General features: G+C 47.9%; 1 protein-coding gene across 3 annotated transcripts; it reads left to right on the plus strand.

The window, feature by feature from the left end:
* Nucleotides 1-1,158: 1,158 nt before the first annotated feature.
* On the plus strand, nt 1,159-8,980 carry LOC135917888 (juvenile hormone acid O-methyltransferase-like). 3 transcript variants are annotated; one of them, XM_070526943.1, is made up of 5 exons: nt 1,159-1,313; nt 3,314-3,406; nt 4,753-5,345; nt 6,711-6,870; nt 8,706-8,980. In XM_070526943.1, exons 2-5 carry the CDS (start codon nt 3,337-3,339, stop codon nt 8,936-8,938), a joined length of 1,056 nt encoding a protein of 351 aa, XP_070383044.1. In that variant the 5' UTR covers nt 1,159-1,313; nt 3,314-3,336; the 3' UTR covers nt 8,939-8,980. The 3 variants fall into 3 exon arrangements, with proteins under 3 accessions (XP_070383044.1, XP_065307574.2, XP_065307575.2); XM_065451502.2 differs by having other exon boundaries at nt 1,176-1,356; XM_065451503.2 differs by having other exon boundaries at nt 1,179-1,356; nt 8,678-8,980.
* The last annotated feature ends 13,348 nt before the right edge of the window (nt 8,981-22,328 follow it).

The following is a 22,328-nucleotide window of genomic DNA, read 5'->3' on the forward strand; positions in this document are numbered from 1 at the left end:
CTGTAACATTACTCCACTCAGCCCCCCACCTCGACTCGGTGATGATGCATATTGGCATCCCCTTTGAAACTAGGAGGCGACAAATCCTCCCTAACCCGCTTGTTCTGATCAGTTTTTACCAAAACTATCGAGTCTCCCCTTCTGCCTAATCGATCTCAATCTTAAAGTTCGTATCTAAAACCGGTACTTCTATATTGTACCCTTTCCTACGCTTTGACAAGACTGCTATTCAATCACTCTATAGTCTGAATTTGCTCCATCACAACTCTAGCACATTACAGAACACCCGAGCACCCTGGCAGTGGATGACAAGGCCGCCCTCTCGACAAAAGCTTTCCCTGCTCTCCATTATGGCTTCACGGCAATTCTTGACAAGTGTAGCGTGTTCTTGAGCCAAGGGGCGGCGCTGTGATCACCTCTGCGGAGTGGAGGAAGAGCTTCGGGTCGACGATTGTTTGCGAATACGGAGTATCATTTCTCGAGGAGCCCTCGCTTGAGGGAGCCAGAACCAATGAGACAGACTCAAGTGTTGGCTCACGGTTGAGAAGCTCACTGGCTCACTACTGTGATTCTTGCGTGCTAATTGCCTCCATGCTTTTCAGTATAAACATCTATGGCGTAAGAAAAGCTTTACGAAAAAGAAATCAAGCGAATGTATGCCATGTTGATTTAAAAGGCTTGCGTGAAGGTTTAGCCGCAGCCTGCACATGTTACACTTCACGGTCAGGGAAACGAAGCACAATCGCAATAACTGAACCAGCTCTCGTTGTCGGCATCAGCGGTTCTTTGGTACCGCCGTCCGGAAATGTATCATTTTTTTCAATGTTCCTGTTAGAGTAAAGAACTGACATTGCTTTGAGGTGGTTCGATGAATTGACGCGACGGGGAAAACGCTCTCGCCTTCAACATACAGCCGCGGCAGTAGATATGATTCGCACTTTAGACGCCCGACCCTCGCACATTTTGCTCTTGTTACTACGATATGTGTATGCCGGTGGCAACAAATAGTGTAGCACGGGAGCGCGACGTCATCCTCGTCACGTATTCCGGTGCAGACGCACGCGCACCGTGATTCCTGACGTTCTGTTGCGTGAACTTTCATGTGAGCGGCCTATCTTCCTGACGTCATCTACCGGTTCGCACTAGCTAGCGATCCTAATCCTTTAAATTTCCGCGCTGGCGCTTGGGCGTGGCAGAGTGCAACCACTGTGTCGCAAGCTATATCAGAAAGAAGTAGTGAAGCCGTCTTTCGGAATCGACGGTCCCGACTGCCTGTGTTCGTAGTCATGGCTTTCCCGTGGTGTCAAGACTTCGTGAGTTTCTTCCAGCAATAACTTTTTTACGAATTTCAAGTTGGTAAGTGTTCCTTTGACTCTTGTTAAAAAAATACGTTGCCACAAGTGACAAGCTGTCAACTTTGCCCTCGGTAATTATGTTCTCGTCAATGCCCTGTTCTGAGGCCCTGCCAGGCCTCAGAACTAGCAACGGCCAGTTATTTGCTGCCATTAACAGCGCCTGTTGGCAGGCCTTCGGCACAGTCAAGCTGCCTTTTGTGCGTTTTCTTCCCGAGGTGCTGTTTCCTATATCGTCGCGGGAATAAATGAACTTAAAACTTCAAGTAGGCATATTTTTGCCCTGTATTCTTATTGTTGTAACTGTTATTTCATTAGAGCCGTAAGAGTGCGTTGTCTGGGGACAATGCTGACTGGACTATAAGGAATTAACCATCGCTACCGCTTTAATGGCACGAATTTTTCGTGGTAGTAAACCGACAAACTGCTGTAAACGTGAATCTTGGAAATAGTAAGCTATGGAAATAGGCCAGCCGTTTCTTTGCTTTTTTTTTCCATATATACCAGCCGCAGCTGTCGTCGTTCTGGCAATGATAGCGAAGTCACCGGTTCAATTGCTGTCAGCAGCGTCCATCCACGAAAACATCAGATAAATGGCGAAGTGCTTGCTAAATTTTCAAAGCGATCGTTGACTCGCAGGCCAGATTCACCTTCTTCCTATCTGTAACCCCTTCAGTCACAAATTACGGTGTCCTGTCGATAAATGGGTCAATGTCACATCTTCATAAGAACTCTGGAGGATGAGTTCAAAACAAAATCAAGCTCGTAGGAAGGTGCTCTCTGCGTATCTTTAACTAGTCGTCATAATTAAAGAAATTCATTGCAGCTTGTTGTACAGTCAGATGGTCGCATTTCTTTTTTGTAAACATGAATAAAATACCGACGTGTATGCAAGTTAAATATTGGCTTCTGGCACTCGGGCGAAAGAACGATTATTTCACCATTGCTGACGGACCTTGACACATTCACCGTCCTCTAAATAGTCAGCATAGTGAAGTGAAATGGAGGCACATTCAGTATGCAGAGGGTTTGGTTTAGTCGTAGCCCGATGCTGGTAGCGTTTTATTGCGATAGCAACCATATGAGCACCCCAGGCGCGTTCCTTCAGTCACCGTGATCTTCCGTATGAAGTCCACCGGCAGTAACATTGTCGCCGCATGCTGTATGCGCGAGGGAAATCATGAGAATGTGGGCAGCTCAATCTCGCGCGCGCGCAAAGGATAAACACGGAGAAGGAAGCGCGCCGTCTTCCGTCGCGTACAAGGCGACGGAAGGAGGGGGAGGAAAGACGGAGCGTTGTTCTGACGACGGCTGCATATGGCGCCTCCGCGCGGGCCCTATCTTGAAAGCGATCTGCGACGATGGGGACAGAGTCCACCGAGTACTGATAGCTTCGTGTGCGTTTTGTTTTTGCCGCTCATTTCATGTTGAAGCTAGAGGCAATGCGAAGGTCAGTTCGCTGCTGCCGCGCTTCGTCACTCCAGCTCTTAGACAGCGAGTTTCCGCGGTCATCGAGGGAGATGCGTTGATGTTTTCTTGTGCGCGCGTGACGCCGTGCTTGTTAATTTAGTCGGGAAGCGAATGGTTGCATGTTTATATGGCCGATAAAACTACTATATTTACTCCGTATAGCTGTCTACTAATTTCCCATAGCTATAGATGCTTCGCCTTTTAGGCGAGACTGCGACTTACTTTGCCTCTGCTGGGCAAAATTAGTCAAAAACAGATCATGTGCGCAAATGTATTCACCACGACTGCGTGGAATAAACCCAATTGGTCGCCACTATCTCACTTTTCTTTTGCGCCAGTACTGTCTCGCGCAGTTCTTCGTTCCTCAGGGAATGGGCCTAATGCAATGACAATCATTTTCTCGAACTTTGGCTGCTTCGATCAAATGCTTGTTGCCTTGCTTGAACTGTGCCATCTAAAAAATTTTGACGTCTTGCTGCTTTTCGTTTCAGCTGGCGAGGCAAGAATAAATTCTATGGCAGCTCACGTGAAGAGTGCAAACTTCGCGCTACTCAGCAAGTTGGCGAATTGCGTAAGGATGCCAGGTAAGTCAGATGACATTAAATCGTGAAATCTATCACTTTTATCTTCAAATACGTAGATTCGAAGGCAGTGAAAAAAGAAGAAATCTAATCTTGAGCCGGCGGGGGTCCGAGCGCATGCCAAACTGCATTCGTGCGCCCTTTACCAAAGCAAGCGCCTTCTCCCGAGACATGGAGTAGCAGGCAGGCAGGCAGTGAACTTTATTAAGGTCCTGAGGAGCGACTCCGAAACCCCTTAGGGCCGATTTACGCTCGAGCCGCCCATCGCCGCAAGCCGCACCGCACGCTTGTGGTTGCGCGAAAAATTGCACGTACCCAGCTCTTGTGCACAAATTGCCATTTACACTATGTGCAGTGTATGCCTTACACATTGTAAACCGAAATTTTGCACAAGTGTTTGATACGTGCAATATTTCGCGCGACCGCACGCGTACGGTCGAGCCAGCAAAGTATTTGGGGAAGGGGGGTCAGGTGATTGTTGTCGTGCATCGCTTTACGCCACTACACTTATATGCAGATAATCAGGTAAGAGGACGAAAGGGTTTCATATGCCCTGTGTTCCTGGCCATTATATTGTTGAGCTCGCTGAATAATATCCCCAAACTGGCATTATATGAAAATATAAAACAAATAACAAAAACAAACCAATTGAAAGAGAACGTAGTGTGGATTACACTGCGCTGAAAATGCTTCAACACAAGTTTTCTCGTTCCTGTCGTGGATGGTGTCGACTGCAGTGGAGATCTTAGAAAATGTGTTCTGCAAAAGTAATTTTGCGTGACTGTGCCACAATAGTTATGGGTCCTGCCTCCGAAGGCTTTTTTTTTTTGTCCCGTGTAGACAATTATACGTATGAAGCCGCAATGTCATGCGTTATCAAGTAAAAAAGTGGGGACGTGTCTGGCCTACTCGCGACAACAACAGGACGCTAACATTGAAGCAGAGTTGGGGTAAGGTGGTGGTTTGGAGTACCTTCCAGGGCAGCTATAGAAAACTTCTGTTGTTCACTCAACTTGACACTGGAACACTAAACTTCCTCTAAAAATCGCGGACACTTGTCCACTCTGGCCGACAGCATGCAACAGCGGGTTAAAATCAACCTAGAACAGGGAATAAGAGATGGCTGAAACAAGCACGCGCACACGAAGGCGCCTCCTGCGTCAGCTCCGGGTTATCGTCCATGGCCGAAGGTAAGCAGCTCAAATTTTACAACAGGATAGCCTATCATACAACGAAACAATTTGCTTTGCGCCGTGAAATGTCAATCATCACTCAGAGCGAACCATAATGATGAGACTGAAGACAAGAAGGGCTATCTATAAATATTCCGCCAAATTTCTCGTTTGCAGCGAAACGCGCCGGTTCCTCGAAGGCGCCCGTTTGCGAAGCTCTAACGGCACTCCAGGACAGAATCAAGGAGACCGACGCCGGGATGTCTCCTCGCTTCCAGGCCGACCAGTACGCCCTCAACAATAGGCTTCAAAGGAAGGACAGCAATTTCGTGCTGGACTTCTGCCAGCCAACATTCCTGCAAGAGTGCCACGAGAAAATGCAGTTTCTCGACGTCGGCTGCGGCACCGGGGATTTCACTCGCGAATGCTTGCTGCCCCGCTGCCAGCCCTGCCGAAGGATCGTGGGCACGGATTGGTCTCTGGACATGATAAAGTACGCCAAGCGACACTCGGACCACGCGAAGATCCACTACCAGCAACTCGATATCTCCGCAGACGTGACCGACTTCCTGGCTATCAACGGCCCGTTCCACAGGATCTACTCCTTCTATTGCCTGCACTGGGTCAAGAACCAGGACGCCGCGCTGAAGAACATTGCCAGCCTCTTGAAGCCCGAAGGAGAGTGCCTGCTGCTCTTTCCGGCGTCCAACCCGGCCACCGCGGGCTGGAAATTGCTCGCCAAGATGGACCGCTGGGCAAAGTATTCGAAGGTTAATCTTTGCCCTTTTTTTTACGGACATTTCATTGAAATTTCCAAGGAATGAAACTGCAAGTGAGTGGAGAGCGGGAATAGTTGGTGCACATTCTTTGTAAAACAGTGCCTTTACGATGGTGGTGGTGTCTTGACCCCTTGCCCTACAATAAACCTATACAACAAACCTGCAGGGGGATTAGCGAGAACTAGTTAAGGCCCACGGTCAATGCAAACTGGAAACATATGGCACACTCATTCGTATATTCGCGGTAATAAATGTAGAGCACGGAAATGCAAGGACTCCTAACACAAAATGCGTAAACTAACAATCAAAGGACTTGAAATGTGTGAAATCAACAGCCAAGCAACATTTGAAGTGGAAGACAAGCAGTAAAACAGGTAGTTAAGGAATGCGTGTTGTTAGACCCGAGTGTCCCCATATAACAGCTTAACTAAAAGCAGTTTTTCGTTGTTTTGACTCGGAACAGTTATACAATTGTAACACTCGTGAATTGACCTTCTGACTAAATATAGATGGTTTCGGACACACGAATGCAGTAGTGAGCGAACGTAATCTGGAAACGTCCTGGCACAGTTTGCAGAAATCTCGAACAAGCACACTGTACGTCACGACACATAGAACTACAAAGCTAGTCATGATAGTTTACAGAAAAATGAATATTGGGACGCACTCAAGGGTAGTTCCCATCAATTTCACAAACGGTTGTTTTATTTTGGTCGTGTGAGAGAAGACACGGCTGTCTGTAATAAGATTATATGTTGCACTTCGTAGACACTTCAGCCTTGCTATTCCCTGTGTTTGCAAATGTATTTCATAGACATTTGGAATTTTGTATTTAGTACAGGCTTTTCAACCTTCACCGGGAACAGTGTGAAACGTGGCTGATGCAGCCCAGTTAGTCAAAGTGCTGCCCTATGCCACATCTCCTGAGACTCGTATGTATGAGTATAGTGCATCTCAAATAAACTTGAAAAATACAGCTACATATCATGCATGCATCAAATAAACACTCCATTACGTCACAAAGGTACGTGTGTAGGGAAAGAGTAGGTAATGCATGCAATGACATCTTTCAAGGGGGGTAATAAGCTGTTATTGAAGGCTCCTCACCTTCAGAGAATTTAGAATGCATTTTATGAAGATATAAAATAATACTGCTGAAAACTGGAATTCTAAGCCAACTATTTTTTTTTTCAACGCAACCCGACACGATCGAGTGCACCGGCTGTGATGGGTGGGCATTCGTTGGCCTTCTATCTCACGATTCATGGGACTTTCAGTTGTCTCTTTGAATGACCGAAACGTCCAAGGGCGTTTTAGGGTTGGATAATCAGTCGGTGCCTCTTGACGCATGCGCAGAAACTCCTGGCGTACATCGCTCCCTGCGAAGACATGGTGGAAAAACAAGAGCAGATTGATTACATGCGCTCTCTGCTGGACGACGCGGGACTTACGCCCAGTATCTTCGTTATCCCGAGGATGGCGACCTTCGATGGATGGACCGAGAAGGACATAATCGGTGAGTCGCACTCTTAGCTCTTACGATAGTGTTAAATGTTGGTGTAGTAAATTATACTCCTAAAGGAAGCTTTAGCTCAGGACCTATTGTGTATTTAGTAGGAAACGGAGAAACATTTTACGTCGGCAACCACTGCGCCGACTCGGAAGTTACTAGCAATAAATAGAAAAAGTTAAAGTGGAGTGACACTTAAGAAGCTGACTTTCTAACTTACGCCACCAATTTGTTTACAAAAAATGTTAGAGATTGAAATATTCGCGAAATTTTGGAGTATCAAGTTGTTAAGACAGTCAGCAATAAAAAAAAACATCACAATTTCCTAAAGTGCACAACATTGTTGTATAATACACTACTTTGACCGCATTTCGAGGGGGGCGAAATGCGAAAACACCCGTGTACTTAGATTTAGGGGCATGTTAAAGGATCCCATGTCGTAGAAATTTCCGGAATCCTCCACTACGGCGTGCCTCATAATCAAAAAGTGGTTTGGGCACGTTAAACCCCACAATTTAATACACTACATTGAAGTGTACCATTAATTTTCGAGAAGCACTTTTGTAAAACCTTCGTAAACATTACAATGATATCATGCAATTTGTAAATTCATGTTAGGTTCACCGTTTTCATTGCTCCGAGAGATTCAATTTATTGCAACATATTGCAACAACTTCTTGCAACATACAAAAGTTCCGTTCCGTAATATTGGTAAATAATTCCAGGCCCTAAATCAAAATTACGCTTGCGAGGGCAATTAGAACTTCAGCTTCTCTCTAAAGTGCAAGAAATGTCACTCAATTTGATCCAGCTTTTTTCTCAGAAAACCGTACTTGCGTTTTACATTTGCTTTAATGGGGAAATTGTAGTTTCCTCGAACTAAAGCTACACGAAATACCTGATTGTTAATTCAGTGAGTTTAACGCACCACAGCTCATCCTACTTAACGCAAAAAGAAATTGCAATTTAGCTGGCAGGTGGAGCACTGAAATCAGTAGTACGGATTACAGTTATTAATTAGTGTAACTACAAAGAGAGGTGCCTAGACAAAAATTCTTGTCTACTCCCTCCCCTGCATGCCTGGAAAGCTTTGAAGAAATACAATGCCACCTGCGGAATTACTGGAAGTGCATGCACAACATTACGATGGTACCCCGCAATCAGAAGCCTAGAAACAAATTGCTATCCAGCCACTTGTAGCATCAACCTACAAAGAAAACTCGCAGAACTGACTTACCATTTTCAGTGTCTCGAGTAGCCAACGAATTCGGCCTCGCTATGCTATCCGCCAGCTGCCTGGTTAGCTGGCTAGTTAGACGAATCTTTTTTTTTTTTCTGAGAAGTCCTTATGAATTTCCATCGCGGCACCTTGTTACAAGGCGGATGGATCACAATTTCTTTGTTTGGTGAACCTTGGCCCACCTCATGGGCATCCGCAGAATAAATTGTCCATGATGGGAAGACACAAGGAAGTTACATGCAGCAGCAGCAGCAGACGCACATTGACCTCCTTGCCATCGTTCGGCCAGAAGGACCTGCAATACTTGGGGACAATATGAGAGCCCTCTGAAAAGTGACCTTTTGCTGCACGCTTTTCCTTTTCCTTCGATTTTTTGTAACATTCCGTGTTAAGCTTAAAGCGTATGCTATAACGAAGTCGTGATTGTAGCGTTCTAACACTCACCTTTTTTGTGTCTCTCATGCTAACACTGAAGTATTGCTTGAGGTATGAACGGACAAGTCCGAGAACAAGTTTTGCAAGCGTTTTACCTTCTTACGTCGAAATTATGAGTTATGCGGACTGTTCTCGCAGGACTTCATATGAGTATCCTTCCGATCAGGCAGCTGGTTTCTGACGACGAGCTGGATCAGTTGCGCGCTGACGTCACAGCAATCGTGCGAGAACTTCATGGCCCCCAGACGGACTCGTCACGCTTCCGCATGTACATCATCAAAGCCTCGAAGTCGAAGAGCTAGAACATTGAATGTTGTAAACCTAAATAGAGAGGGTTGCACCGCTACTGCTGCGAAGATGTGCACGCATTTAACAATCCTTTTACACTTTTGCCTTTGATAGCACGGTTTTAATAAAGCATACATTTATTGCGGCATTGTACGAACTTGCTTTCACTTTCTCAGTCATGCAATTTTTCCCCTCAGAAAATTTCGAATTCAACGCAGCATTGTGAATTGATCTGAGCTGCTCCGTTAGTTGACTACGTTGTCGACGGTTGTACTGAGTATTATGTAACCGGCTCACGATGGAGGAATACCACACGTACACACGAACTTAGTCGCACCAAATATTATCCAACCAGGATGGTTTATTACACTTAAGCCCAGATACATATTGAAGTTACCCTGACCCCTCCGTCAGGGAGGGGGGTGGGGGGGGGGCACACACGCACCCTATCTGCCTACATATATAAATTTTGAAAATAGCCTTTAAATGTCAGTTGGCTCCGCCAGATTACTGGTTACCCTCGTCCACTTGATTCAATCCGTCTGACTGCGAGCTATCATAAATGATTCGTTGATGATACTCAAGCATGTGTTGGGACACATGCTTCACACTGGCACCACGTATTCGTTACGTGACACCCTTTAGCAGCATCTGCACGCCTCTAGTGACTTGCTCGCAGCTACGAAAATTGCGTTAGCTACGTTACGCTAACTGCGCAGTAAGCAGACTCGACCTCATAACTTCGCACTACAATCGCCCACCTGATCAGAAATCAATTGAGATCAGTAATGTCACACTGACGTCTGTAGGCTTGGCACTATGGAAACCAAAGATTAAAATGGGTAGGTCGGTTTTTTTTCTTTGCCTAATAATCGCTAGGGAAATCGCTTACAATATTTTTCAGGTCAAAAGCTACGAGAGGGGACTTCTATCGCGTTTGTTAAATCCGCGATGCAGATGGACGAAAAAAACATTCCGCTGGTGGGATGCCGTCGGCATGTTATCCTTTCGTCCATATTCATTTTCACTTATTCATAATGCAAATTAACCATTGATTCACCCTACGCCTTTGTTGTCTTTATATATTTGTAGAAGTCCATAATGAAGAAGAGAAAAAAATGGCGGAAGACGTTTCTGTCGGGGCCGGTCTTTCTCAGTAAAGTATTCATACTACGTGTTTAAGGCCAGGTGCGCTCAGTGTTTTACATGAATGCACTGAAAGAGACAACGGCCGAGCGGCGCAAGCAACAAGAACAACCGTCTTCTGTCTCTTCGTCTTCTGCTGGCGCCCGTATTTCTCAATACAATCACTCCCCGGCGAAAAAGGAGCCATACTGACGACCTATGGAACAGGCAGTACTGGTGGGTCGTAGCGCGGCTTCAGTCGGTCGACAATGAAAAGTTTCCCGTCCGCGACGCCGTTGGTCCGTAGATGGCTGAATAGGCTCAATGACGTAGTTGACCGGGGACGTCTGTTGTAGAACCCGGTAAGGGCCGTCATACTTTGAGCTGAACTTTTTAGAAAGGCCAGGAGTAAAGGACGAAATACCATACCATACCAGCTTTGCAGGTCAATATGGTGCAAAATTCAAGCTTGCGTCACGGTTATGTTTCTGGTTGGCCTGGTCTTGCGCGGTAAGTTAGCGAGCGATCTGACGATATTCTTCGGCATAAGTGGTGGCTTCAGATAGTCGTAGACTCGGAAGCGTAGGGGCGATACAGAAGAATTGTGTCCATAAACGAGGAAGGTACGCCACCATAAAAAAAGAAAGAAGGGAGGGAATCCCATGGTACACTGAGCGGCGCTATTGTGAGCGTACGTAACAAAAGGGAGGATGCGGTCCCAGTTAGTGTGATTGGTCAGCGGAGACGTACATGGTGAGCATGTCAGGGAGAGTACGATTAAAGCGTTCAATCATACCATTGGCAGCCGCACCTTTACCAAAGCGGAAACGAACTATTCCGTCACCGATAAAGAATGTCTTGCAATCGTTTGGGCAATCACTAAATTTCGACCTTACATATATGGCTGTCCATTTGACTGCGTGACCGATCACCACGTCCTGTGCTGGTTGTAGTCATTAAAAGACTCATCTGGCCCCCTAGCTCGTTGGGCGCTTCGTCTGCAGGACTATGACATCCATGAAGTCATCCATGATAGGCAGTTGTACTTCTATAGACAATGTTGCATTCGCGAAGGAGGGCTTTCACAGCTTCGGATAGAAATGAATGACCATGGTCAGTCAGTAGCTCGCGAGGTGCACTGTGTCGAAGAACAAGGTTGCGAAGGATGAACAAGCCGACTTCAGGTGCTGTGGCTGCCGGGAGCGCTGAAGACACGGCGTAGCGCTTTCGGTGGTCCGCGGTGACGATGACCCAGCGGTTGCCATCTCCGGTGTATGGTAGAGGGTCGTACAAATCAATGCCGATACGGTCGAAAGGCCGGGAGGGACAAGGCAATGGTTGGAGCGGCCCTGTTACCTTGTGAGGTGGGCTCTTATGGCGTTGGCACTTGGAGAACGAGTGGACAAACTGCCGAACGAAGCCGTACATTCCTCGCCAGTAGTATCGAAGCCGTAGGCGTGCATACGTCTTTAGTACACCGGCATGGGATCATTGCGGATCCGCATGGAAAGAGGCACAGACGTCGGAACGTAAATGGCGAGGAATCACTAGCAACCATTTACGGCCATCAGGTAAGCAGTTGCGGCGGTTCAGGAGCCCTTCGCGGATGGCAAAGTGGCGAGCAATGCGACGAAGCGAGTGGTCGGTAGGGCGTGGTGACGGTTGAGGTGGTATAGAAGAGAGGCTATCCAAGGATATCTGCATTGCTCTTCTGGCATGTCGGCAAATCAATGAGACGAAGAATCGTAGCTGGAGACAGACGGAGTACCATGCTCATCGGGCAGTGGCGAGCTCGAAAGAGCGCCGGCATCCGAATGCTTACGGCCTGGCCGGTAGACTTCATGGATGTCATAGTCCTGCAGACGAAGCGCCCAACGAGCTAGGGGGCCAGATGAGTCTTTTAATGACTACAACCAGCACAGGACGTGGTGATCGGTCACGCAGTCAAATGGACAGCCATATATGTAAGGTCGAAATTTAGTGATTGCCCAAACGATTGCAAGACATTCTTTATCGGTGACGGAATAGTTCGTTTCCGCTTTGGTAAAGGTGCGGCTGGCGTAAGACACGACGTACTCTTCGAAGCCAGACTTACGCTGGGCAAGAATAGCGCCGAGGCTTACTACACTAGCGTCCGTTTGGACTTCGGTAGGTGCATTCGGGTCAAAGTGGCGTAGGATAGGTGGGGATATCAAAAGATGACGTAATGTGGCGAACGCATCTTCAAAAGTGGTAGGCCATGCTTAGATGCCTTCGCTGTTGGCGAGTAGCTGCGTTAAGGGGGTGATTATGGATGCGAAATTACGCACGAATCGGCAAAATTTGCTGCTGAATTAGCTGCATTAACATTGAGGTGTCAAAAGCAGCAGCGCCGCGAGTTAATGCTGGCATTTTGGCCGTATGAGAGTTCAGGAGGCATGTAGAAATGCACCGTTTCCGCAAATCCTCGTAGCTCTGGCAGTACTGAACGACGTCTGTGAGAGTTCGGGCATTTTTGGCAACGAGCATTTGGAAAGCCTCGTCCTCGATTCCCTTCATTACGTGCCAAACTTTCTTAGATCCGCACATAACAGGGTTGATGTGACGGCGGAGGTCGACAATATCCTCAAGGTAGGATGTAAGGTTCTCGCCGGATTGCTGGGCGCGACCGCGTAGGCGCTGTTCTGCGCGGAGCTTGCGAACCGCAGGTCGGCCGAAGACTTCCGTGAAGCTCGTTTTAAAAGACGACCAGCTGACAATATCACCTTCGGGGTTGTGGAATCACAGCTGTGCCATGCACACCAGGTAAAAGTTGACGTTGCTGAGTTTGTCGCCGTCATCCCATTTTTTGTGGGCGCTCATCCGCTCATACGAAGTGAGCCAGTCCTCGACGTCGTGCTCGTCGGTGCCGTTGAAAATGTCTGTCGCGTTGTCCTGGTACTCCGGAGCAGGCGACCGCTGGGTGGTGCGGTAGCACCTTGCTTAGGCACGTCGGCAGGCATGGCCCAGACGGGGGGTAAAGTCCGGGTACAGAGTTCCAGGTTGACAAAGGGAACCAGCATGCTCCACCAATTTATATTGTGTGTTTAAGGCCAGATATGCTCGGCGTTTTATATGAATGCACAGAAGGAGGCAACGGCCGACCGGGGAGAGCCCGAGCAACAAGAACAACCGTCTGCTGCCTGTTCGTCTTCTGTTGGCGCCCGTATTTCTCACTACAGATTATTGATAACATTTTGGAAAATTTCCGGTCCGGCAGAAACGACAATCGGTTTACAATCTTTAGCGCAGATTTCTTAAAGTAAGCATATGGTTACTCTTCATCCACTGTGTGCGTGCGTGCGTGCGTGCGTGTGCGCGTGCGCGCGCAATTGTTCACTTGCATTCTCGCAAGATACGAAAGGACTTCTGTTGTCGAACGTATTGCGGGGGCTTAATGTGGCTCTAAGTTCGAGCTTCTTTTAAAAGAAAAAAGTAGGGCTAATAGTTTCGGTGGTCGTTGGCTATAGTAATATAATTCTAAGCTGATGTGAAAGTGAATGCACTGTCTGATTTACTAGCGTACACCGATAGCTGTTTGGGGAACGAAGCCGAGGCCGCTGTCGTAACTGCGGTTTCATTTTCTTTCTCTCCATTTGGCTTGTTTCCGACGCTGGTTGCGTTCCACACAAACTAAGCTAGAGAAAATGCAGAAAGTCGTCCAGAATGCAGGCATTCCACTGAGCAGCTCGTCTATCTAACTATAAATCTTTCTTTCTCTCTTTCTCAGTCACGACCATGCCGTTCACTGTAAGTGGTGTTCTATTGTGCGTGGAGATAAATTGTTCTCTCTCTCTCAAAAGAAAGGCTGTCGACATTGCTCTCTATAGGCGACATGCCATTGTAAGATGAGATGATATGCTGCATATATACTACTGTATATATGCTACTGATGTATATATCCTACGTGTCGAGAGAGAGAGAAGAAACTTTATTAATGAATGGCCGGCAATTTCGTTGTGGTGGCCTCAGGTGGCGGCTCCAAGTCCTTGGACTCGGGCGGCATCTTTGGCTTGCCGGACGGCCCAGAGTTGGTCTGCCAACTCTGAACTTTTGAGAGCCGCCTCACAGCGGCGGCGGCGCCGATGGAGAAGGTCTCCGGCGGGACCCGCAGCCGGGGCGGCGTCGGTGAGAAGCGAGCTCGAGGCTTCCCGTACTGTGGTAACGGCCGCGATTACGGTCGCGTCGCGAACGGATGTGGTCCCATTACCGTGGTTGCCGGCACATTCCCATAGCATATGTCGCAGCGTTGCTCGCTGTCCGCAAGCTTTACAGGCATCTGTGGGATATAAACCTGGGTAGAAGTGATGTAGGACCGCGGGGCTAGGGTAGCTGTGCGTCTGGAGCAAGCGTAAAGTTACGGCCTCATTCCTGTTTAACTTGTCGTGTGGTGGCGGGAATGTGCGTCTTTGGAGTCTGTAGTGTTGGGTGAGATCTCTGAACGTGGTCAGGCGATCACCCCACGCCCATTGTGGTTCTTGTTGCTGTGTTTCTGTTGTAGTGTCCCGATCCGGCATATCTGATGCCCCGCTCTCGGGGGCGGAGGCGGCCACATAATCAGCGGCGGCTCGGCGTGTGAGTCCTCGAGCCGTGGCGTGGGCCGCCTCGTTGCCCGCGAGCGGGACATCGGTGTGTGCCGGGGTCCAGAGGAGGAAGACTGTAGAATTTTGGGGTTGCGAGGGCGATGACGAGCCGCCGTCGTCACAAATTTGGAGTATGCGGACCGCTTCCCGCGAGACGCGACCGCGCGCGAAGCCGCGGATTGCCGCCTGCGAGTCGCTGATCACGATCGCAGCGCTAGTCACCGTGGCCAGTGCTAGGGCTATTGCGGCTTCTTCGGCCGCCTCCGTGTGTCCTGTGGTCACTGTAGCGCTCGCGAGGCACTTACCCGTGCGGTCTACAACCGCGATCGCGTGTGCACTTTTCTCTCCTTCATATCGCGCAGCGTCTACGTACACCGCCTCGTTGTTGTTGCCAAACTTCTTCTGAAGGTCTCTGGCTCGTTTGTTGCGCCTCGCGGCGTGGTGCGTCGGGTGCATGTTTTTGGGAAGCGGCGGGATGATCAGGCGGTCGCGGACCGAGGCCTGAACCGCCATCTTTTCTCCATGCTGAGTGTGGTACGCGATGCCGAGTGTCTCGAGGATGCATCGACCTGTCTTTGAATTAGATAATCGTTCGTACTGCGCAATGTCGTGCGCCTCGATTAACTCGTCAAGTGAGTTGTGAAGCCCGAGCTCCAGAAACTTGTCGGTGCTCGCGTTGAGTGGAACGCCGACCGCCCTCTTAAAAGCCTTTCGTATCATGCATTCGACCTTGTTTTTTTCGCACCCTATCCACTTAAGGTAGGGGGCAACATACGCTATGCGGCTTATCGCGTACGCCTGCACGAGACGGATCGCGCAGTCTTCACGCATACCATTGCGTCTATTCGTGATGCGACGCAAGAGTCGGATCGTGTCATCTATCGAACGACGAAGTCTTCGCACCGTCTCTCCGTTATGGCCATTTGCCTGCAGGTGTAACCCCAGGATTCTAATTTTGTCTACGTGCGGTACGGGAGTACCATCTGCCAATATAATACGTATTTTGGAGTATTCCCGTTCTTCGTCGCGCAGGGTTTTACGACCTCTCCTTGTGGGTTTGTAGATTAACAGTTCGGACTTGGTAGCCGAGCACTCGAGGCCCGTTCCACGCAAGTAATTCTGGACCGCATCTACCCCTGCCTGTAGCGTTCGCTCGACGTGACCGTCACATCCTCCCCCGGGAACCCAGAGGGTGATGTCATCCGCGTATAGACTATGATGCAATCCTTCAACTTCTGTTAATTTCTCGGGTAGACCGAGTAAAACTAAATTAAAGAGTAATGGTGATATTACGGATCCTTGCGGCGTGCCGGACGGACCCGTCTCAAATTCCGGCGATTCCTCGTCGCCAACGACGATGCATGCACGCCTGCACGCGAGGAAATCTCTAACGTAATTATACGTTCTTTGGCCAAGTCCTAACGTTCTAATTGTTTTTAAGATTGCTTCGTGTTTAACGTTATCGAAGGCCTTTTTAATATCCAGGCCGAGGATTGCCTTAGTGGAGCTGGAAGTGTCGTCTACGATCTGGTGTTTAAGCTGAAGCAATACGTCCTGTGAGGAGAGGTTGCGGCGGAATCCTAGCATGGTGTGCGGGAACTCGTCACGATCCTCGAGAAAGTCGGTCACGCGGGTGAGAACTGCGTGTTCCATGACTTTGCCAACGCAAGACGTAAGCGAAATCGGTCTTAGATTATCGAGGGTAACTTGTTTGCCGGGTTTTGGAATCATGATAACGCGGGCCCGTTTCCACGCTTCGGGAAGGGAGCCCCCTCGCCAGCACTCGTTGACGTAGGTCGCGAGGCGGGAGATCGACTCATCGTCTAGGTTACGGAGAGTCTTGTTGGTAACCCGGTCCGGGCCGGGCGCCGATCGGGTGTTTAGTTCGAACAGGGCTATCCGAATTTCTGCTTCGCTAAATTCCGTGTCCAATGTCTCGTTTGCGACGCCGTCGTATTCGGCATGTTGGATGCTTTCGGCCTTCTTAAAGTAACGATCACGTATTGCGTCGAAGAAGTTATCACCTTTGTAATCTCTTACTAGTCTACGAGTCTTGTGGCCTTGAGCGGCCCTAGTTTCCTCCGGATCTAATAGGTGCCGAAAAAGGCGCCAGGCGCTCGCCCCGGCCATCTGCCTCTCGAGGCCGTTGCACGTGTCTTCCCACTGTGCCCTGGATACCTGGAGTGCGTGTTCTTCGATCTCTCTGTCTAATTGTGCTATGCGTTTGCGCAAAGCCTTATTGTGTCTTTGACATTTCCATCTCTTTAGAAGTGCTCGCTTTGCTTCCCACATGTGTAGCAGCCTGCTGTCAATTATCTCAAGGCTACGTGTCGACATGTACTAAGTGGCATTGTTGGGGCAAATGGGTCTCAGTTACGCCCGATCCAGAATACATATATATGGGTGCTGCCTCAGCATGTACTATATAATGTAGGGAAGCAGACTTGCGTTTGATAAAGTGTCGCAAGCGAGCAGGAGGTCTCCCACGCCGTCCTAAATGGTTGTTAGGTGATGGTTACTTCACTGACCTGCAGAGCCTCTATCTTCCGGCAAGGCTGCTGCCTGTGCGTATATATCAAATCAGTGTAGAAGCTCCGCCATCTCCACAGAGTAGTTGGTGCATCCCCAAACGTTCGCCAATGCGTCCCGATGACGATCTTCTTCGAATATATTTTTTTCGCGGCAAGCGAGTTCCACTGCAACGGCATTACATCACCCGCGAGGCTACGGCCTGACTGTAGGAAGGTTCTCGATTTTTTATGCGCACACCCTGCTTCTACAATAAAGTACAGTTTCACAAAAACATTTGGAATATGTTTTGCGCTACGAAAAACCTTCAACTACCGCTCGTTGTCAATATACCGCTTGGCGTGTTTAATGCATGTGCTTTCTAAGTGCACTCGTAGTGCATTAAATGGAAATGTGCGCGCTACGCTTCAATGCAGTGCATTTGCACTGAGTTGCTCTCGTGATTTCTAATCATCAAAACGTGACGCTCTCCTGAAGAAAGTTCGCTTGTTTGTAACCCACGGCGGCTAAAAGCTCTGCATGCACCGCGAATTCCTCCACATCTTTAAAAAAAGTTCGTAATCCTTCATAGTGACGAAAGCCTAATAGGGAAAAAAATGGCTGTGGCTTAGCTAAAGTTAAGCCCAGGATGCGAAGCATACTAGCCTTTATTTTAGTTGTTGAACCACTGTTTAGCCTGGTGAACTGCTGTTGCTTGGCTATATTTGGTTCGGCTAGACGAAGAAACAACTCATGCGTCACTCTGCTTCGCCTTCAAGAGTGGAATGCGACAGCGTTCCCGTCGACCCGCCAAGGGGTGTTAGACAATGGGCTACTGCGCAGCGACTACGCGTCCCGCATTGGACGCGGTGAGCGTCGAGCAACGCAGCGTTCGGCGCGGCAACGAAATGTGCGCCTGAACAAGCGACGCACGCCTGAGCCTTAGAAACAGCTCGTTTCTAAGGCAACACCGCATTCACTAGAGGCGCTTTTGTACCGCTTTGAAGCATCGTACTCGTGGCTCAGTTCTAATAAGTAACGAAAAAATCAATGGTTATAAGCTTGAATCGTCCCATGTTAAAGTGCTTGCATATGCTGACGACGTCGCAATCTTTTGTACAGATCGCCAAAGTGTACTAGAGGCGATAAGCGGTGCTAAAAGATATTGCAGGCAAACCGGATGCGAGATCAATTGGAACAAGAGCATCGGATTTTGGCATGGAAGTTGGGACAACACACCGTCTGTCTTTGCCGAGTTACAATGGACCGTGTCTCCTCCGAAATATTTGGGGGTGCCGCTTGAGCACTACGAGAGTGCCGCGCAGTACTGGGAGGATGAGACGTCGAGCGTAAAAGAGAAAACCGGAGGATGGCAGGGTCGTGATTTGTCAATGTTTGCAAGGGCAACTGTTTGTAATTTGTTTTTAATTGCCAAAGTGTGGTATGTCCTCCAATTTTTGTCGATGACCCGTGTGAATGTACAGAAAATACACAGAGTCTTTGCTGTTTTTATCTGGGGTTCCACTTGGGAAAGGGTCAGCCGTACCAACTTGTTTCGTCCTGTTCGACATGGTGGTCTTGGATTGTCGCATTTGTTCTTACGACAGATTGTTTCTCGTTTTGTCTTCTTACGAGATCAAAGTGATTCATTCTTGCGTACGATGATCCAGATCCGTTTGAAAAGCGTTTTGCCTGAATTTATTGTGTCTAGTGCACAGCCTGTACACTACCGGCTTAAAGGCTACTTGCGAGAGGTAGTCGACTCCCTTCGAATATTAAAAGCTCGGTTTTCCCTTCAGTACCTGAGCACAGTAACAAGAAAGAAACTTTACAAGGATTTAGTTGACGTTATGATGCCAGTGCCATTATACCGAAGGAAATACTATGGAGGCCCAGGACAAGATGTTTTAAAAAGAGTTGAAAAGATGCCAGTGAGAGCAAGCGTAAAGTCGTTCTTCTTTAAATTGCATACATCTACCCTTCCGGTCAAAACATGGATAGCCGACAAAGGAATATCTGTACCATGGACGACCAACTGTGCGCTATGTAACAAGCCGGAGACCATTGAGCACGCTTTCATTGAGTGCTGGGATGCAATTTTTTATTGGGATGTCTTGCAAAGAACTCTTAAAAAGGAACTGCCGATAACAGCACAGGGTATACGTTTCCTGCCGGTAGACAGCCATCAGGGCTTTCCGTATGACATGATAATGCTCCTGGGCCTCCATAGTCTTTGGAAGACACGGATGGCGGTAACGCACGCCGATGTGAATGCGCGCCCAGCGCGAGAAAATTTTGTTGAAAGCATTATTTTCATACGTGAGATATATCGTGTACAGGCAGATCCGCCTGACTGGTTCGGTAATCTTGATGAATTAGTGAATTTCAAGAAATTTTAGCTTGTCACGTTGGTCCAAGTAGTCCAACGTGTTTTTATGTATGTCATTTTGTGAATAAAGAAAAAAAAAACTCGTGGCTCAGTGGTAGCGTCTCCGTCTCACACTCCGGAGACCCTGGTTCGATTCCCACCCAGCCCATCTTGCAAGAGTTGAGCCAAAGCCACCTAGAAAATCAGTCTCTGTAGCACGCCGCAACCTTCGCTTCTCATTCCAACGAGCAGCTCGGTCTCCAGGAGGCATCTCACCTCGTGAGTGTGTAGCAGAGGCAAGCGCAGCTGCTTATATACCGCCGCGACGGCGCGAGCGACGGCGCGAGTTGGAGCCCCGTTTCTCCTCTGTCGTGACGTCACGGTGTCACGTGGTATTGAAGGCGACACCGCCGCGCCTGAGGAGCTGGGTTGAGCTCTCGTAATATGCATCGCATAATAACGCAAGCAATGAGAGCTCGAGACTCTTCGCTATTCAGAGCGTAGAAGACATACATGGCGATAGCCATGACGTTGGCAGGGTTCCTCTGAAAAGTGCACTGACCCAAGCATCTTCACATCGCGTGCATGTTATCCACGATGTGTTGACACCAAAATAGTATGTAGGAACTGCTCGTTCACATACATTGCCTTAGTCAAGTGTTTCATGTTTACTATTTATCACGCGAGAAATCTGGCTGGAGCCATAATGAAACTTGCATTTTCAGTGTCGATCTAATCATCGAAACGCCCGTCAGTCAGTTGACCAGGCGGCATGAGAGAACTTGTAGTTGAGCTGGTTGGATATCTTTGTATCCCCAAATAAGGAAGCACCTGCTACCGCCGAATTTCATTCATTCGAGAACTGTAGATTGTAAAGAAAGGTGCCTCGTTTTTACGCCAGGATTGGACACTGAACAAATCATGTACCCACTAGATGCCTGTACGTTGGCCTTAAAAAGGAAAAAAATGAAGGATGCACTCCTTTAACAATCAAGCACGCCGATTTTCGGCTGCTGGCTTCTCTTTGTTGGTCTTTGCGCTGGTTACATAGAAATGGATTCAAAATTTCAAGGGCAAGACGCGGACGGAGACAGCTACGATGCAGCGTACAACACCGAAACCAATAGCGGCGCCTCATATATTAGCAAGGCCTCGCACACTACAAAGAGGTGGCGAGTACTCGCCATCAGCTGATACCTGTTTCTGTTGCCCGAGACATTTGGAAACTTAAGCCCGTGCGCATGGACACCGGCAGAAAGCATGGGTGCTGAAAATGTGGGTTGTGAATTCGATTCCGTTATTCATTTTAACCCACTCGATGAGGTGGACACGGCACATCTCAATGCCGCAGGGAGTTCTCTGTGTGTGTTTGTTCGTGCTCCTTAACATTGAATCTGTGCCGACTAGGCGAGCTCTGTACTATACAGTGATTATATTATCACGCGGCCAGTTTTAAATCGGCCCCGCTGATTGTTCTGTCCGATTAAGACTTTCGTTATCACTGCAAATGTGCTCATTTTGGTACAATATATGTTTTTTCAACGCTTCATTTCCCCACGTAGTGGTCGCAAGGTATACTGCGCTACATAACACTACAACCCGATTACTTCTGTTTTGAATTAATGTCAAGCAGTGATAATTCTCTAACAGTTTTTGAGAATTATCAAAAATGTGATACATCAACAGATCACATCAACAAACACGCAGGAAAGCAAAATTTGTGATTTTAAGCATAAGCACTCGGAGTAAAAAAAAAAAGAGATCCGAAATATGGAAGAGATGCACCTGTTGCCAAGTTCCCAGCTTTTAGATGTCAGATCAGGCAAAAAAAAATTCCAGATTTGTTGGCAGCAATACTAGCCTTAGTGATTTCGATGCTATGAGAGAAACCAGTAGCTTCGCAAGGGCGAAAACGGGTAAGCTGCTGTTGTACGGAAGCATTTGTTTTTACTTACTGCAGAGCCACTTGTGTCGTTTTTTCTGCGTTCTTTCTGCTCGAGAAGCAATAACGCACGCGATGGGTATGAGGAGGCTTCTGCATGCCCCTCACCTGCCGTTGGCAGGTCAGGGGTATGCAGAAGCCTCCTCATACCCAGTTATTACGTTAGATCAACTATTCTGCGGAAGCTAGCGTGTGGTAAATTGTTGCTTGAACCTCCACGTGCTTTGTTTAGTTCATTTAGAGCGCTGTTGTGTGATGTGGTATGTTGTACAATATTGTACAGTAATAGATAAGGCCACTTACACTGGCCGCGTTCACAATGTAAGATATTAGACTGCTAGCTCAGTTTCGGTCGAAGGTTGGTCGTGGATCGACTGTGCTCTTTTATAAGTGAAAAAACCAAAAAAACGGGAAGGATTCCACGTAATAATTTGTGCATACGCTATCCAAGCGCTGATGGATAAAAGCAACCCACTCTGGGAAAATTAAAGTTTGACTTGATGTTAACCGAACACAGTTATCACAATATCACGCACTCATGAGCAACTGCCTTTGATTGAGACATTATTAAAACAGCCTAGACGTCGAATCGCAAAATTTCGCAACCACGAGAAGCTTGTCTTCACTCGTAGTGTCATTCAAATGTAATATTGCAGAGTCGGCCATACCGAGACCTTTGCTTTGTATTGCTCTTTTTCTTTCTTTCCTTCTTTCTTTCTTTCTTTCTTTTTCTTTTTTTGTCAGGAAGTGGCTGGAGCACTGGAAGCTAGCTTCGGCAATACCTCCATTCGAAATTGTTTCTCCACTCTCCAATCTGTAAAAAACGGTCAAATGCAATCAATAGTTATGTCGTCATTTCAGATGGTATATGACGTAACGAGAAGCAGAATTCAAGCGGTAATAATTACCAGAATGCAGAAAAACTTTAGATCAAATTGATTGATTTCTGTAAGTGCG

The sequence above is a fragment of the Dermacentor albipictus genome, chromosome 10 (genome assembly GCF_038994185.2).
Source record: "Dermacentor albipictus isolate Rhodes 1998 colony chromosome 10, USDA_Dalb.pri_finalv2, whole genome shotgun sequence".
Lineage (NCBI taxonomy): Eukaryota > Metazoa > Arthropoda > Arachnida > Ixodida > Ixodidae > Dermacentor > Dermacentor albipictus.

Coding starts and splice junctions, on each gene's coding strand:
- LOC135917888 (XM_070526943.1), top strand. CDS start 3,337: ATGGCAGCTCACGTGAAGAGTGCAAACTTCGCGCTACTCAGCAAGTTG. Junction 5,346..6,710: donor GCTGGGCAAAGTATTCGAAG/GTTAATCTTTGC, acceptor ACGCATGCGCAG/AAACTCCTGGCGTACATCGC. Junction 6,871..8,705: donor GACCGAGAAGGACATAATCG/GTGAGTCGCACT, acceptor CCTTCCGATCAG/GCAGCTGGTTTCTGACGACG.